The following is an 18715-nucleotide window of genomic DNA, read 5'->3' as shown; positions in this document are numbered from 1 at the left end:
TAGGGACCCTGGTATACTATCTACACATGGGGAAAACGAGACGAAGCTCTCAGACATCGGTGCCGAAAAGTCAAGGCGAGAGCCAGCAAAGAACGAATATTTTCAGATATCTCACTCCAAACCCCAAATAACACACTGGAGACTCGTTGCCTCCCCCGGAGAGCTCCCGATCACCGAGAGACCCGTTCCAAATGGATTCCTCTCCAGGTCCACATCCCCCCCAAAATGCCGAAGTGACCTTATCGGAGGTCTTATCCTATCTCCGCACCCTACCCACAAAAGCGGACCTCCCATCCAAAAAGGACTTTGTGGATCTGGAACAATCCCTGCGAGAATCTATCAAGCAAGAAGTATCTGCTATCCAAGCAGACCTTACCCAGACTTCACATAGGGTCGCAACTTTGGAAGATCGTACAGATACACTAGAGACCTTTCAAGATAAACTGCGGGAGGTAACGGCAGTTCACGCCAAGGAACTAAAACTTCTCCAACGTCGAATAGACGATATCGACAACAGAGGGAGGAGGAATAATCTTCGGGTTCGGGGACTCTCTGAAGACATTCAAGGGCCTAACCTGATAGACGCCCTAACAAAGATCTTCAACGAGATACTGGAAGCAGAGCCAGACTCCAGCATTTTGTTTGATCGTGCACATCGAGCCTTGAGACCTCGGGGCCTACAATCAGAGAAGCCACAAGATGTCATCTGCAGGCTACATTATCACAGGGATCGGGAGGCCATCCTGCTTAAATCAAGAAAGCTGGAAGCTATCGAATTCAACGGCGATAGGATAAACATCTTCCCAGACCTCTCTTGGTCCACGCTCCAGCAGAGATGCATGCTGAAGCCCCTCACAGATCTCTTGAAACAGAAACAGATCAGATTCAGATGGGGCTTCCCACTCAGTATCCAAGCGTCACATGAAGGTAGGCAAGCTACTCTACAAGACCCTGCCGACTTAGAGTCCTTCTGCTCGACCCTCAACATCCCCAAGCCACACCTGACCGAATGGACACAGATGACGACCAGACTAGATCCCCCCCCCTGCCACTACATGATCAACCTTGGACAGTGGTGGGTAGGGACACCAGAGGGGCTCCCACCAACAGCCCAGCAAACCGGGACGCTATAACCTGAGAACTAAACTGTACAGAAGGTTTGCTTCATTGGAGAAGGGACAACGGTGGGACCGAGACCGTAAGAACTCCTGTTGATAAACTGTTTGATAATATGACTGTTTGTTAAAGTTTCCTTTTCTTTTTATAACATAGAATCTCGCCTAGCAGGGAGGGATCCCCTCGTGGGCCCGGGCAAGACTACAGTAATTTAATTGGGGGAGACTTGACTGGGCTATCAGACACATTGGTAATATTGATGTCACCCCAAAAGTCTGGATAAATTCTACACTGGGCCTCCCCCCCCCACACCCCTGCAACGGATGGTCCCCCCCCCAATTCTCCGCATAGAGACGCAGTACACCATCATCCCAGGTCTAGGGATGGTCCTCCAAAACAGTGAACCAAAACAATTTATCGCCATTTTCAGCTTGTCTCCCTAACCCTAATGCTGATTTCCACAGTAGCCGACCGGACCAAAGCCTCCGAGCAATACGTTAATACATATAGTATGTGGGACGCGGTGGACACGTACCCCAGTTAGGGTGAACCACATAAGTGCAGGAGAGAGATGTCGACACATGACATCGCTGTCCCCGCCGGTGGTTATGTTATTCGTATATATAACATCTTTGAGTTTATTTCAAATGTTTTCATAGCAATTAATGTTGATTGTCTTTCATGTATGTTTTCTTCTTCCCCCCCCCACCTTAATTCCTTCCACCTACCTTCTGTCTGGGGACCTTGTCCTCTTTACGCACTGGGACACAAGGGCTGGGTCTTCCCACGATGTTCCACCACTCGCCACTCACCTGACATGACATCTAACACACCAACACTTAACCTCCTCTCCTTAAATGTAAAAGGTTTAAACATCCCGGAAAAGAGGTCCTCCCTATTCAGAGAGCTCAGGGCTAGAAAGGTCGATGTGGTCTTTATCCAAGAAACCCATTTTAAAAAAGGTATGGCGCCCAAACTCCTCAACCACTTCTACCTTGTCACTCACACCAGCAACAACCCCACAAGTAAGACCTTAGGAGTAGCTATATTGCTATCCTGCCATCTACACCCAACGGATGTCTCGCACCATGACTTAATTGAAGGGAGATGTCAAGTGCTTAAACTCACACTCTTTTCCCAGAAATACACATTTGTAAATATTTATTTCCCCAATACCCAGCAGCGACAATTTTTTAGCAAAGTCCTCCGGCTCATAGAACCATTAAGAGAAGGGTGCCTCATTCTCGGAGGAGATTTTAATTGGACACTAGACCCTCTAATAGACTGTAACCCCCCTCCTAAATCCCTACGTACAGGAGATCATCGGAAGGTCAAACAGCTCCTCCATGAATACCAGTTGGTAGATGTTTGGAGAGTACACCACCCGTCGGTTAAAGACTACACATTCTTTTCTCACCCCCACTCAGTCTACTCTCGAATTGACTACTTCCTAGTTGACCACCTTCACCTTCAACACTCCGTTGATAGCGAAGTGGGTCATATAACGTGGTCCGACCATTCCCCTATTAGTATTAAGATCCAAATACCCCTTGCCCCTCCCAGGGGATGGTCCTGGTGTTTCAATGAGTTACTACTCTCAGACGTCAGGGCGAAGAAGGAACTAGAATCTGCTATTTCCGACTATATCTCACATAACGATAATGAACTAGCCTTCTCAATCTCCGTTTGGGAGGCACACAAATGTGTGATCAGGGGGAAATGCATACAGTTGGGGACCATGATAAAAAAAGAAAAGGAAGCTAAAAAGTCAAAGTTACTGGAACGAATTAAGACCCTTGAACTAACCCATAAGACCCTACTTTCCCCAGATACGCTAAGCAAACTGACTCAGGCTAGATCTTCCCTTAACCAGTTGCTGAGAGACAAAACTAAACAGGAACTTCGTAAGTGCAGACACAAGTTCTACTTGTGGGGTAATAAACCCAGCACAATGCTTGCAAAAGCACTTAGGTCCCAAAGAGCTTAAGCATACGTCCATACTATTACAGACCGTTCGGGTAAAAAGGCTCATAATTTCCCACAGATCGCGAAGGCCTTTGAGGATTATTATACTCGGTTATACAACCTAAGGGAAGTCACCTCCCAAGCAGAGGATCTCAATCTCAAACGAGAGATTGATGATTATCTGACATCAGTCCGCCTCCCACGGATCTCAGAAACAGACATGCAATGGCTTGACCAACCCTTCACAATAGAAGAGTTGGAGAAGGCCCTTAAAAACACCCCCTCTGGAAAGAGCCCTGGCCCAGACGGCTTCACAATAAACTATTACAAATCATTTCGCTCTCTTTTAATGCCCCTCTTTTTAAAAGCCTGTAACTCAGTCACAAAAGACGCTCGCTTCACTCCCCAGAGCCTAGAAGCTCACATTTCGATAATCCCTAAAGAGGGGAAAGATCCCGGCCAATGTGCTAGCTATAGGCCAATTTCACTTTTAAATACTGATCTAAAACTTTATGCTAAACTTATCACGCTGCGCTTAGGCTCCCTCCTCCCCGTACTGATACATGGAGACCAAGTGGGCTTTGTGGCGGGGAGGGAGGCCAAGGACAATACGACAAAGGTAATAGACCTTATACATTTCGCGAGGTCCCAGGGAACACACGCGATCCTCCTGTCAACGGACGCAGAAAAGGCCTTTGACAGGATAGACTGGTCATTCATGGAGGCTGTGCTCAAACACATCGGAATAGGCCCAAACTGCTACCATCGCATCCTGGCATTATATAGTTTCCCCTCGGCACGGGTGAGAGTGAATGGGGCGCTATCTGACCAGTTTAAGATTAGAAACGGCACGCGACAGGGTTGCCCTCTCTCGCCCTTAATCTTTGTCCTATGCATGGAGGCCGTAGCGCGAGCGATTCGAATGAACCAAGATATTAAGAGCATTAGGATAGGGAAAACAGAGCATAAGTTGGCCTTATATGCCGATGATCTCCTGGCATCAATAACAGACCCAATCACTTCAATGCCCTCCTTGATGTTAGAATTTGAAAGATTGGCTCGCCTATCCAACTTCAAAATTAACTATACAAAATCAGTGGCACTGAACATCTCGACACCATCCAACATAGTTGAGGGGATTAAAAAAACGTTCCCGTTTCACTGGCACGACGACCATATTAAATATCTGGGCACCTGGCTATCTAAAAACAACGCCAAGCTCTTTCAACTCAACTTTCTCCCACTTTTGAATAATATAAAAGCAGATTTTGCAAAATGGTCGCCCCTCAAACTGTCTTGGCTGGGCAGAGTGAACACTGTCAAGATGAATATCATCCCTAAAGTATTATACTTACTGCAGACTCTACCGATCGCGATCCCGCTTTCTTTCTTTAAGGAGTTACAAAGCGCGGTTGGAAAATTCATTTGGGGTAACTCTAGGCCGCGAATCTCCCAAAAAATCCTTATACAAAACCGGGCTCAGCTATTACCATTCTCTCTTCCCAGAGAGGGGTAACGGCTGGTTCATTAAATGCGTTCAAGGCAAAGTTGGACTTGGTTGAGCTGGCTCACCTTCAAAGAGTCCCAGGAATAATCTAAGCTACTACAAGGAGGTAACTCCTTGCCCCCATGTGTCCCCTAGACAGACCCCGTAAACCCCCCTCATCACCTCTCCTCCCTCCACCCCCCCCCCCCTTACCTTCTTCCTTTCATCCCCGACTTCCCTTTCCTATATTCTCTACTTTTTTCATGAACCGGTTAGCATGCAACTCTTTTACCTTCTCCCATGTTTTTCTCCCATGTTTTTCTAATTGTCACAACGCCCATCTAGTTATGGTGGCGCAGTTGGTGGTATTGATGTTATCTAGACTGATCCTCTGTTGAGTTCCATGGAAATGCAAGAGATTGTCTATAACGAATGCTTCAAGTCTGGAACAGAGGTCTGCCACACAATGTATTGGGCTACATAATTCTGTAATATGATGAGAGCTACTAATGTAACGCTTAATTTATGTTCATTTGATGTTTGCTTGTTTTCCATTTTTCCTAATAAAAATTGATTGCAAAAAAAAAATAACACAGTGTAATTGAGTAATTGTCATAATGAAGGGGAGAGGGGAAAGAGGAAGCTAGTAAAGAATTAAAATGGGTCCTGGGGTGAAACTAATCACAATATTAGAGCCATATCTAAAAATAAACATGAATTAAAATGCTTACTGGCTAATGCGAGAAGCTTAGTGAGTAAAATCGGGGAGCTAGAAACGGTGATCAGTAGAGACGACTACGACATCATTGGTATTACAGAAACATGGTGTAATGAGTCGCATGACTGGGCATTAAACATGGAGGGATATACACTCTACAGGAAAGACTGGGGAAATAGAAGGGGTGGGGTGTGTGGCTATATGTAAATAACAACTTAACATCATGTGAGAAAAATATGAGCACAGACCTAGAAGAAGACAACTCAGAGACAATGTGGGCAGAGATAACCGACAATAATAAAAAAAAACTAAATTATAATAGGGGTATGCTATAGACCACCAAATATAAACAAAAGGGAAGAGTCTCTTCTTTTAAACCAAATCAAACAATCATCAAATCAGGGTCAGGTATTAATTATGGGGGATTTTAATTTACCCGACATTGATTGGGAAAACGAAACAGGTAAATCAGCAAGAAGCAATGGGTTCTTAAGCAGCCCATACACGCTGCTATGAGGGCGTGCTTTCCGTGCTGTACTAGCACAGATCACAATGCATTGCATGTGCATCCGTTGTGCATGCAATGTGATGCAATGTGATGAAACCTAAGTACAAAAAGTATGTGCTTGCACATACTTTTTGTACTTAGGTTTCATCACATTGCATCGCATTGCATGCACAACGGACGCACATGCAATGCAATGCAATGTGATCCGTGCTAGTACAGCACGCCCACAAAGCAGCGTGTATGGGCTGCTTACAGCTTACTTAAAGACCAGTTTATTACACAAACGGTAGAAACTCCAACTCGTGATGAGGCACTCTTGGACTTAGTATTAACAAATAACACATACTTAGTTTCAAACACAAAAGTAATTGAACAATTAGGGAACAGTGATCACAATATGGTTTCACTGGAAATCAACTTCCGTAAATTACGTCAAAAAGGATCTGCAAAAATACTAAACTTCAGAAAAGCGAACTTTGAATTATTCAGGGAAGCCCTAACAGGAATTGGGTGGGAAACGGTTATGGAGGGAAAAAATTCAGAGGAAATGTGGGATACTCTAAAAAAGGTGCTTGATTCACTAACTATTGAATTCATTCCTAAAGTAAATAAAGGTAAATTCAATAAAAAAAGCCACCATGGTTGGACAAAAAAGTAAGGTCAGCTATCAACAATAAAACAAGAGCATTTAAATTCTATAAAAATAACTTGAATGAGGAGGCGTTCGCAAAATACAAAGAATCAAACAAAACTTATGGGTAATCAAAGCAGCTAAAAGATTATATGAAGAGCGCATAGCCACTGAAAGCAAAACCAACCCAAAGAAGTTTTTTAAATACATAAATAGTAAACGTTTAATTAAGGAAAACGAAGGCCCACTAACTGATACTAGTGGAAAAAGTGTTACTGAGGAGAAGGGAAAAGCAAAACTGTTAAATGAGTTCTTCTCATCAGTATTTACTAAGGGAGAGCAGACTGTGGAACGAACATTTACCACAAACGGGACAAATAAGCCAGATCTCATTGTGGATTTCACGCCAAAGGAAATAATACAGAGGCTAAGCAAACTCAAAACAAATCAATCACCAGGGCCAGATGGGATTCATCGGAGGGTATTAATGGAATTAAGGGATGAACTAGCTACCCCCCTACATTATATCTTTAGCAAGTCAGTATCGTCAGGTATAGTACCAAAAGATTGGAGAATAGCAGAGGAAGTGCCAATATTCAAAAAGGGAAAAAAGGAAGATCCCGCTAATTACAGACCCGTTAGTTTAACATCAATTGTGGGTAAAGTATTTGAAGGATTTTTAAGGGATGGTATCCAGGAATATTTAGACCATCACCGTCTACTCAGTACGGTACTTATGTAATATCTGGACTCCTATTTTTCTTATGAGATCGCGTCCGCTCACCACGCTTCGGGCACGGTGGCTCGCCACACTATATAAAATCAACTCCATGCATAGTTGGATAGTAGGGGTATGAAAAAATGGGGTACATTTAACATGGGAGCCCAGATAATACATAAGTACCCTCAGTACTAACCAACATGGGTTGGTGAAAAATCGTTCATGCCAAACTAATCTACTAGGGTTCTATGAAGCGGTTAGCACAAAACTCGATAATGGAAATGCTGTAGATGTGCTTTTCCTAGATTTTGCTAAAGCATTTGATACTGTCCCACACAAGAGATTGATTAATAAAATGGAGAAACTAGGATTGGGTGAAAATATCTGCAGATGGGTAGGGATTTGGCTATGTAATAGAGAACAAAGAGTGGTTGTGAATGGTGCCGTATCAGATACGATACCGGTACTAAGTGGAGTGCCCCAGGGTTCGGTTTTGGGGCCCATTCTGTTTAACATTTTTATTAACGATATTGGGATAGGGTTACTCAGCAATGTATCCATCTTTGTGGACGATACAAAACTTAGCAAAGTCATCAAATCATCAGAAGATGTCACCATGCTTCAAAATGATCTTGCAATTCTAGATGAGTGGGCAAAAAAATGGAAGATGAGGTTCAATGTAGATAAATGTAAGGTTATGCACCTTGGGAGACACAACCAGTGTGCAAGTTACAACCTTAGTGGAGAGGAACTGGGTAATTCCATATTTGAAAAGGATCTAGGAGTCCAAATAGACAGCAAACTGGGATGTAGTGCCCATTGTAATGTAGCTACAAAAAAGGCCAACAAAATTCTGGCATGTATTAAGAGGGGAATGGAAACTAGGGACTCAAGGGTAATTATGCCACTGTATAAAGCATTGGTGAGACCTCACCTCGAGTACGGAGTGCCGTTCTGGGCCCCACACTATAAAAAGGATATCATAGAATTAGAAAAAATCCAAAGGCGAGCAACAAAGCTTATTAGGGGAATGGAGAATTTAAGCTACGGGGAGAGATTAAGCACTTTGGGACTATTTACATTGGAAAAGAGACGTTTAAGGGGGGACATGCTCAACATGTACAAGTATATCAAGGGCCAATATAAGGAACTGTCACACACCCTCTTTTCTACTAGAAAGGAATCTAGGACACGAGGGCATGAGTATAGATTAGAAGAAAAAAGATTTCATACAGCTAGTAGAAAGAATTTCTTTACGGTCAGAACAGTCAAACTCTGGAACTCTCTTCCCAGAGAGGTGGTAACGGCTGGCTCATTAAATGCATTCAAGGCAAAGTTGGACAAGCATTTACTGGATAAAAACATCCATGGGTACAAATAAGAAATATAATCTGTCTGTAAAATATCAGAACCTACCAAATCAGCAATGGATATCTATACCAGGTTGAACTAGATGGACGCAAGTCTTTTTTCAGCCTTACCTACTATGTAACTATGAAACTTGAAAGGGAATATTTGCAGGCCAATATATGTGAAGCGTACGCCACCGTGCTCGGGCGCACATCCTCTCACGATCGGGGAGACACGCTGAGCCTCTGAGCGAAAAAGGTGGACAGCATGGTGGCGTACGCTCATATGTACGCCAGATGTCGGTGGAAAAGGCTGAGATCTGTCCGAGCACGGTGGCATACGCTCATGTGAACGCCACTCCCCATTGTCTGTTGCTGGACTCATGCTCTCCCGAGAGAATGCGGAATTTGCTTGGACGGACCATGCGAACACGGTCCTCCCGCACCAACCAGAATAAGATCCTGAGTCTCTGGACTCTGCTACCCCACAAACTCTGCTACACACTTTGATGTCTTCATTTATATTAGCAGATTTACTAATATACTCGATCTACTTGATGGTGAAACATTTGATATACAACCCATCATCGGTCAGACTTTTTCTTTCTTTAGTTTTATCATACCTTTTATTTTTTTTGACATTACTGCTGCTGCTATATATGCGTATTTCTGACTGTTAATATTTGAGTATGCTAGAGTGATATTTACTGTTACTACTGTACTAATATTGGTTATTTATTACTGACAGATTGATCCACAAGCAGTATTGCCTGTTTGTTTGTTTGTATGTTTCTTATTTTGATTTTTTTTAAACTCAATAAAAAATAGAACTACAAAAAAAGAAGAAGAAAAAAGATGACAAAGCAATGATGTCATTTGGGAGGGGTCATATCCAATAAGGCTAAAAACAACAACAAAATTCATAGGTATCAAGGAGTGAAAGTCCAGTGATTGGGACTCTCTGAATCACTTGACAGAAGCCAACCAATTTGAACAATGCAACCAAATATGAAGCTGAGTATCTGGCACCAGACCACTCCTCCAACAGAGTTTATAGAGACCCAAAAACATCAGGTGGAGATGGAACCCGGACATCTATACTACAGAGACAAAATCTTACATTGTGTCTCTTTCACCTGTATAGTAGAGGAGCTGTCAAAATTACATCTAAATATCTGGGAGTGATATAAATATCTGGCATTGATCATTAGTCAACTTTTTGGGCAGTTCCTTATGCCATGGCAAGTTATGAACAGGCACTGTGTCAGTGAAACCAGTTAAATAGAACTGCTATAATCTTAATATTAAATGTCTTAGTGGGGATCTACAATAGAAATAGAAACAGAGTTAGAATCCACCCAGCCAAGTGGGTAGGCAATGAAGGTAAATCCAAGAAAGTTAACAAATGATGACCAAGTCGATAGGGATGTCAGTCGAAGTACAGGTATGATGTAGGTAGGCTGATGAAAACAGGACTTTTAGAGAGCCATTGGAGAACATAGAAGGAGCATTGCTTGGCCTTCTATAAGTGTCCATTGTTTAGATGATGAAAACCTGGACAGCTGTACAATCCTAGCCAAACGTGCAGTGTTTTAGCTTAGAATGTGTTAAGCTGAATGCCACACTAGTACTGCTCTGAATGAGTATTGCGTGTGCTAGCCATGGCCTACTTATTCCCCAAATAAACTTCCCCACCAAACACTGCAATTCCCTAACACAAGAAGGTGGGACTGTGTTAGAGAGTCTTAACACAGGTAAACACTTTTGGCAAGACATATATTTTTAAATGAAACCTGTCTATATACAGTATTTATTAACAGTTTCTTATGCAGCGCAGCAAGTTCCGTTGCGCCTTACAACTGGAAATAGGGCTAAAACAAACTGGGTAAGCTTACAATCTATGGGATTTTGTTAAGAGAGCTTCAGTGACGGCCACTACTTAAAATTGAATTTAAAATTTGGTATGAAGGCTAAGAACTTGAGTTCAAACAGGTTAGTGTTAGAACTGGACAAGATGACCCCAAGATACTTAAACTGAGATGGATGCCAAAGAAACAGAAATAATCCCTAAAGCTTTATCAAACATGATTACCACTGATTTGGCAAAGTTTAGTTAAAACAAAAACAAACAAAAGTTATCAGTCCCAAGGCGCAGTCGCTCTTCTTCTGCCGGTCCGAAAGAAGGGGTCACCACTCAACCCCGCGTGGATACAGTTCGTAGAGAAAGGGACCAGGGGCGATGAAGAGGTGTTAACACATCCAAAGATGAAAAAAAAGAGATGGTAATAATAGGTTAGAAATAACCTTGATTATTGGGAGATAATCTTTATCACAACAAACGGGAGAGGGTTCTTCAATAGCATACCCGTACTCACGCTCAAGATTGAAAATTGTGCTCATAAAAGGTATCTTTTGCAACACTGGGGGATTTCACCACGAGAGACTGGGTTCCTTTCATAAAAAAAGAAACCTTGATGCGCCTGTGCTAGCAATTCTTATTTGTGAGTACGGTACGCATCCAGCACCTTAGAATCCACTCGTGGTGAAATCCCCCAGTGTTGCAAAAGATACCTTTATGAGCACAATTTTCAATCTTGAGCGTGAGTACGGGTATGCTATTAAAGAACCCTCTCCCGTTTGTTGTGATAAAGATTATCTCCCAATAATCAAGGTTATTTCTTACCTATTATTACCATCTCTTTTTTTCATCTTTGGATGTGTTAACACCTCTTCATCGCCCCTGGTCCCTTTCTCTAGGAAAAGTTTAGTCAAAAGTTTCAGACAAGAAACTAAATCTGTGAACTGTGCACGAGAGCAAGGTCACAGAATTGTAGGTGTAGGCAAGGAGATCTTCTGTGAATAACACCAATTTATGTTCAGCAAATTCAGCATAGTTTTATGGGTATAGGCAATAGGCTCGAACACTGAAGGTCAACATGCATCAAGGTTGACATTTCTGAATGTCACACAAATATGGTGTCCATATCAGTCCCAGTGTCTTGGTTCAAGGGTTTATTGCTCCTGTTACAGGATTTAGAGAAGATGAGGGAGCAAGGTGATGAGCTGCTCAGGTATCCTTCTGTTAGACTGTCTGACTCGTATGGTGTTCACAGAAGGGCATTTTAACTTTACACCCCTGGGGCATGATACACCAGAGTCCCTCAAGCAAATGAGTCTGGTACAGACTCTGTACTTTACGGTGTGCATCTAGGTGCAAGTGTGATTGCCCCCCACAAGAAAAAAAACACACACACCCATGTAGGACCCCACATGGGAAAAAAACTACGGATGGTGTGCCCTGGTAATTTTAAAATCTTGTTCAGGGTGCCGCAAATTGAAAAAAAGTTTAAAATCATTAGCTTTAGAGTTCATGGTCAAATAAAGGGGCAAAACTCTGTGACATTGGAAATGCAGCTGCTGGTATATGTGGGGGTTGGCAAGGGAAAAGGGGAATGGGAAGGTAGACCAGTGCACAGGTGGATACAAAGTTTAGATAAAGTATCAGTAATGTATTGTTAAGATCCACAAATATAATAAATAAGAGAGTGTGATTCTCTTAAATATTTTAGAGTAGCGGTGGTGCACCCTAGAGAGTAAAATAAAGTATTTCGAAGAGCAAGAAGAAAGACTCTCTTTTTTGTTGGGGCACTCTTAAAATAGCACATCGTAACATAAGAATTTGTTTAATTTGCCCTTTTGATAATTGCACCTTTCCTGCATTTTATTTCCAAAACTAAAAGTGGAATTTAGGGTGCGACTCTAGTATAGCCATTTGAAACACTCTGCTCCCCCACATATACCAGCAGCTGCATTTCCAATGTCACAGAGTTTTGCCCCTTTATTTGACCATAAACTCTAAAGCTAATGATTTTAAACTGTCTGGTATCGCCGGCATTTGGCAGAAGACCTGGACTACTTCGGAACGAAGAGGACAGATCTTCGCAGGAGGACCTCGGTAAGTTGAATTTCCTTCCACAGGTCCCCCATGGATTTTTTCAGATCCAGGACCCCGGACTCTTCGGCCCTGGAGCCCCGAACCATCCCCGGAACCAAGGCCCCGGACCCCGAACTCTGCAGCCCCGGACCCAGGAACCAAGGCACCGGACCATGGACACTGGAGCACCGGACCACAGACCTGGACCCAGGGACCTACCGATGGGCTCAAGATAGGTAAGTATCAGTATGTGTGGGCTTTGGATGAATGCTTTGGCCGGGGGGACTTGTATTAAAAGTCTCCCCCGGCTGTGGCATTACCCTGCTGACTGGTTGGGCCCGGTGCTGGTTCTTGAAATACAGGGGACCCCTAGTCATTTTGTCCCCCTGTATTTTGGGAACCAGGACTGGCCCTTGAGCCTGGTGTTAGTTTTGTAAAATCCAGGCGACCTCTATTTGTTCTGCCCCATGATTTTATGAAACCAGGACCGGCTGGTTATGCTCTGGAGGGGGGCCCCATGCCATTTTTTTTTTTTACACCAGAACCATGCACAGATCTCAATGATCTGTGCATGTTTCTGACAAATTTTCCAGTCAGAACCTGGTCTATTTATTTAGCGATTTTTAGTAATCTTTACTAAAAATCACATCCGATTTGTATACTTTTTAATGGGAAAACATCTGGATGAGATTTTTAGTTTAACTAAAAATCGCACCTTTAAAATGTGCGAAATAGTGGGGAAATATGTGATTTTTTTCGAAAGTCGCACCCTATAAAATATGCGATTTTCGGAAAATATAATATGGTACTGCACCTCAATAAGAATTTTTTGTATTTCTATGGCATTTCCACATAGAATACAGACACTCATTTTAATAATAATAGCACAGGATATAAATATGTACCGATCTCATTATTTCTCGTTATTTGACTGAACAAATACCCCCAAGGCACCAATGTGAAATGATTAATAATCTGTCAATGAAACTGGTGTGAAACTGTCATGTTTGTGTTGCATTATTAAGGCTGACCATACATCAGACCTACTTTCCTCCAATAATCCAAATGACCAACCATCCAACTTTTCTGTCCAAATAAACCATCACCCTTCATACCTAACCAATTTTTTTCTTGGACCAGTCAACGTCTCTCCATCTTGTAATGTCGCAGAAGTAGGCAGCAAGGTTCCACCCTCTCCTGCATGCAATATTTAAATAAAAACACAACTTCTGCATGTGTTGAATGGATACTGACACACAGATGCTGACACATATGCTGCACACAGATGCTGACATGGACACACCGTCACTGACACAATAAAAGATGCTTATGCATAGGCAAACATGCTGACACATGGACACACATACATGAACACACTGACAGACACTGATGATACATGGACACAAATACTAACATACTGATAGATTTCAGTCACTGACACACAGACGATGACGCTGACATGCAGACACATGATGACACAATGACAGATGCTGAAACACTGACCCACATATGTTGACACATGAAAGATGACACACATACAGTCACTGACACACTCTGCTGCTGCTGTGGGGGCCAATCGGTAGCACTGATCCTTCTCCAGAGATATCGATGGTGATAGACACTGCTGGAAATGTCTGCCTACTTATCGTTCAGCTGGGATTTAATTTCCCTCTACACTTGAATGATTAGTTGGGGAAAAGTAACCATGTTTGATGGATGATAAATAATCACTCGTAGGTTACAGCACATTGTGTTTGCTGACAGTTAAATAGGGGCCAATTTACCACTCCCTTTGTTTCTTTTCTAGGGTAAGTGGTCTTTCTCCGTTTATGGGTGATAATGACAATGAGACACTGGCCAACGTTACTTCTGCTACCTGGGACTTTGATGATGAAGCATTTGATGAGATATCAGAGGATGCCAAGAATTTTATCAACAGTCTGCTAAAGAAAGACATGAAGTAATTCATATTTTCTTTTATATCTATATTTTGTCTGTTCTAAAAGTACAATACAATTATGCCAATCATGAAATTATAGCTGAACACTACAGTCATTCATTAGAATGCATCCCTCAGTTGTAACCAGTTACACTACTGAGGTGATCAGAGGTTCCTAGTGAGTGATATGCTGTACTTGATTATTATGTCAACAAAAAACAACAACTTTTACTTAATTAATTACATGCCCACATTAAGCTTAATGGGGCAGATGTATTAAGCCTTAACGAGATAAATGCAAGAGTGATAAGGAGAGATAAACGTCCAGCTAATCACCTCCTTACTGACTTTTTTCAAACACATCCTGTAACATGGCAGTTAGCAGGTGATTGGCTGGACATTTATCTCTCCTTATCACCCTTGGATTTATCTCTTGTTAAAGTTTAATACATCTACCCCAATATGAGCAATGTTAAATACTGTAGATCCCTTTTCTATCTGATCTTTATAATAATTCTTAAATAGTTTAAGTATTTATTGGGACTCACAAGGGTATTGGGAGATTAGTTAGAGAACATGTTGTGGTCACATGATTAATTTGTTTTTTCTTCATAGACCTTTGTATGTAACTGTACCGACTAATCTCCTAAATGATTACTGGTTGGTTTAAAATGATACTGTTTATTGACTCAATAGACACATTATTAAGTAATGAATTTACCACTTTGCACATATAGTAAAGGTAATTTCTTTTTACATATACATACATTTACACTCTGTAGGCCATTATAAATAATCTATCTAAATTCCGCAGAGAATGTTATATTTATTTTTGTGTCACTGTGCCATTGCTTTGGATTTTTATCAGTCATCTTATGTTTATCATCTTACTGTAGTCCTACTGGACTATCAATAATTTATGAACTTGTTATATCATATCCAAAAATAGTAAACATAGATGGAGCCAGGCTCATTGGGTGCGTGATAGCACCATGGCAACAGTTTTGGCGTTCCACTTTTGTAGCACGGTCAGACGCACCGAGGTGCATTGATGCAAGCCATACAATATCCATGCAGTACACCGCTGGGTGGATAATGCTCCACTAATTCAGTGACGGATTGATATATACAGATTGAGCCGCACCATTCATCAAGACTGGGATGAACTTGCGTGTGAGACGCTCGTGTGTCTCATTCTTGGCTGACGGAGCTGCGTGTGGCTCCAACATTACAGTACATCATAAGCTCTGTGAAAATGGGCTGTAATGTACAGTGCTCATGTGGAGCATCTGGGTCCCCTAGGCAAATTATTCCATAAACATAGAGTCCTGCAGTTCCTGTAGTCAATGCTGAATAATGTGGGCTGAATGCTGTGAACACAAATCCTGAATGGGACTCTTGCGTTTGAGATGCTCCCGCACCTCATTCTTGTCAAACGGCGATATGGCTCCATCTGAATACAGCCGGTAGCCAGCTGACAACCTGTAGCCATTTTGTGAACCCCCTCTGTTCTCAAGTCTGGCCTTCTCATACTTTATGACATTTCTTATATGGGATACAATCAGTAGGGAGGGGTGGAGGTTTATCCGCTAGCCTACAACACCTGGTGACAGCAACCTGTGCGTCTATGTAAAGCAGTGATGGGGAACCTTCGGCCCTCCAGGTGTTGTTGAACTACACAACCCAGCATGTCCTGCTACAGTTTTGCCATTTGGCCATTCTAAAACTGTTGCAGGGCATGCTGGGGTGTGTAGTTCAACAACAGCTGGAGGGCCGAAGGTTCCCCATCCACGATGTAAAGAGTGATCCCATGCAGATGTAGCAGTAGCGCTGTTCGCCAAGAATGAGTTGCATGAGCATCTCATTCTAGATTTATACATTTTTTACAGAAAACTAGTACTGCCCACAAGTGTAAAAAGAAGTGATAAGCAGCGCCAAATAAAATTGCTAAACCAAGCGAATCAATTTTCTAACAATTTAATGACACAATAAAAAATGATAAAATATTAATGTATAACTAAAATCACATTTCAATGACCAAGTGCAACATAAGGGGTTTAGGCCTCATAGTAAGTAGAGGGTTACCCATTGCACAAAAACATTAGGATAACACCTCCAGCGGCATCCAGAATTTACAAATTGATTCCAGGGGCGAAAATATAATTTCTCTTTCAATGGTCCTGGTGACACAGCTCAACACTGGGATGTAGGAGGGTCCGAAGGAGTCAGGCACCTATCCTAAAGCTTTTAGAGGGTAGGCTCCTCCCCTACTGCATCCCGGACTCTTCAGTTCGTGTTAGGTGCCCACTGGAGTGGGTGCTATTCTAAAGGGCTGCGGGAGCAGCCGAAGAATTAGAGTAGTTAGGGTATTTTTATTATTTTATTAACTTTCACTCTAGCTAGGTAGGCACAGTGTGAGGATTCTCATTAGTGAATCCTCACACTGCTAGCGCAGCAGGAGCTGACAGAAGCGCGTCCTGTCAGCTCACTGTGCACAAGGGAGACGCTGTCTGGCCTCCTTGTGCAGCGCTTACAGCTTCTTTTAAGAAGCTGCCTGGGCTCCGGAGCGCTCTGAAACCGGCTTCACGCTAGGTGGGGATCATGGGGGACAGGCGCTCCGTGATGGCGGCGGCCATTTTCTGCGGAGCTTACACACTGAGCTCCTGTTATGAGAGGACAGCAGTGTGTTACAGGCATGTTCCAAGTGGTCCCCAGCCGAAGGGGAGATACTGGAACTAGGAGATCCTACTAAGGGAGCGGCTGTCTGGGGGTGGTTGGCGCCAAAAGTCACGGACCCCGCAGCAGGGACTTGGTCTCTTCCCTAAATCTGTTTTGGCGCCATTCGGAACGCTTGCAGCGGAGCTGAGCTGGCTTGCAGATCCTGACAGAGTGTTTGGATTTCCTGGGCATCGTTTCCCCGCATCTGAAACCGACAGACAGATAAGTGGCTGGGTGCATTGACTCTGTATAAGCGCTGTTGTACATTGTATGCACTGTGTGGTTACTTTACATCATGTCTGAGCAACAAGCTGTGGTTTTGGGGGAGGGAGCCCTTAATACACTGAGCGCTTGTAATGTTTGTACACAAAAATTTGTACCTGAGCAGATGGCCAAGGGGGGTTTGTGTATTGCTTGCGCTGCTGTGAACCCCAGAGGGCAGAGCAGATTGAACCCGTGTGGGCTAGTGCCCTGGGCAGGTCGGTTAATGCTTTAGTGCAATTGCTGGACAGACAGGGTGATGCCTTGGTAGAATCTCAGAGACCTATGTCATCATCTCAGCAGTCCTCTGGCTCCTTGCCTCTTACCCAGGCAGATCCTGCCTTCATACAGGTGATGCAGGATACTGCAAAGGGGATCAACAGGTTTAGTGACTTGCAAGACAAAATTGATGTTGATGCTGTAGGGACCCCTAAAAGGTCTTACTCTGTGCCTTTATTGGTAGATGAAGAGGAGGGAGCATATGCAGACATTCCCTGGGAGCAGGGTGATGATTCTGAAGATTCCTCAGCCGCAGGGGTGGAGGATTTGATTACAGCTGTTAAACAGGCTTTAAAACTTTCAGTGGAGGATAAAACTCCTGCTAAAGGTGTTGTTAAACGGCAGCGTAAGGAAGCTGTTACATTTCCTTCAGATGAAGGTTTACAAGAATTGTTGGAAGGGGCTTGGAAAACCCCTGATAAAAGGCTGCAGATGCCAAAGAGATTCTTAAGTCTGTACCCCATGCCAGAGTCTCATGCGGAGCTCTGGGAAAATGTGCCAGTAGTTGATGCTTCTGTGGCGCATCTGTCAAAAGCTACTGTATTACCAGTGCAAGGGGGCGCAGCTTTTAAGGATCCTGTGGACAAAAAGCTGGAGGGTAATCTCAAAGCTATATTTGAAGGGGTGGGATTCACCCTACGTCCCCTTATTGCTTCAGCCTGGGTCTCTAAGGCCATGATTGAGTGGGCCAATGATTTATGCACCATTTTACATGCTGATCCTTGTGTGTTGTTGCTGGCGGAGAAGCTTAAGGCAGCAGCAGAGTATGTGTTGGAAGCGGAAGAGGAAGCTCTCAAAATGGCGACCAGAGTTTCCACAGTGTCTATCAATGCCAGGAGAGTACTCTGGCTTAAGGCCTGGGAGGCAGATAATGAGTCTAAGAAGGCCTTAGAAACATTAGCTTTTAAAGGAAAGCTATTATTTGGATCTGAATTAGAAGAGATTATTAAGCAGGCCACGGGTGGCAAGAGTACCTTCCTGCCTGCCCCCGCAGCCAAGCAGACATCAAGATTTTCTGCTTTTAGGCCGTCCTTTCGGCCCTCCCCTAGAGGTGGTGCGTCCTTTCGAGGACAGTCATTTAGGGGAAAGT

The 18715-nt window shown here is 43.2% G+C and overlaps 1 protein-coding gene across 3 annotated transcripts in view; it reads left to right on the top strand.

Moving 5' to 3' along the window:
• MYLK (myosin light chain kinase) overlaps positions 1–18715 on the top strand; it is a 383637-nt gene that overhangs the window by 342900 nt on the left and 22022 nt on the right. For all 3 annotated transcript variants that reach the window (XM_083153527.1, XM_083153528.1, XM_083153529.1), the window contains exon 12: positions 14236–14388. In XM_083153527.1, the coding sequence (XP_083009653.1) occupies positions 14236–14388 (153 nt within the window). The remainder of the gene's footprint in view (positions 1–14235; positions 14389–18715) is intronic.

The sequence above is a fragment of the Crinia signifera genome, chromosome 7 (assembly GCF_055691185.1).
Source record: "Crinia signifera chromosome 7, ASM5569118v1, whole genome shotgun sequence".
Lineage (NCBI taxonomy): Eukaryota > Metazoa > Chordata > Amphibia > Anura > Myobatrachidae > Crinia > Crinia signifera.
The sequence above is the reverse complement of the archived record's forward strand: the minus strand, read 5'-3'. Positions and strand labels throughout refer to the sequence as shown.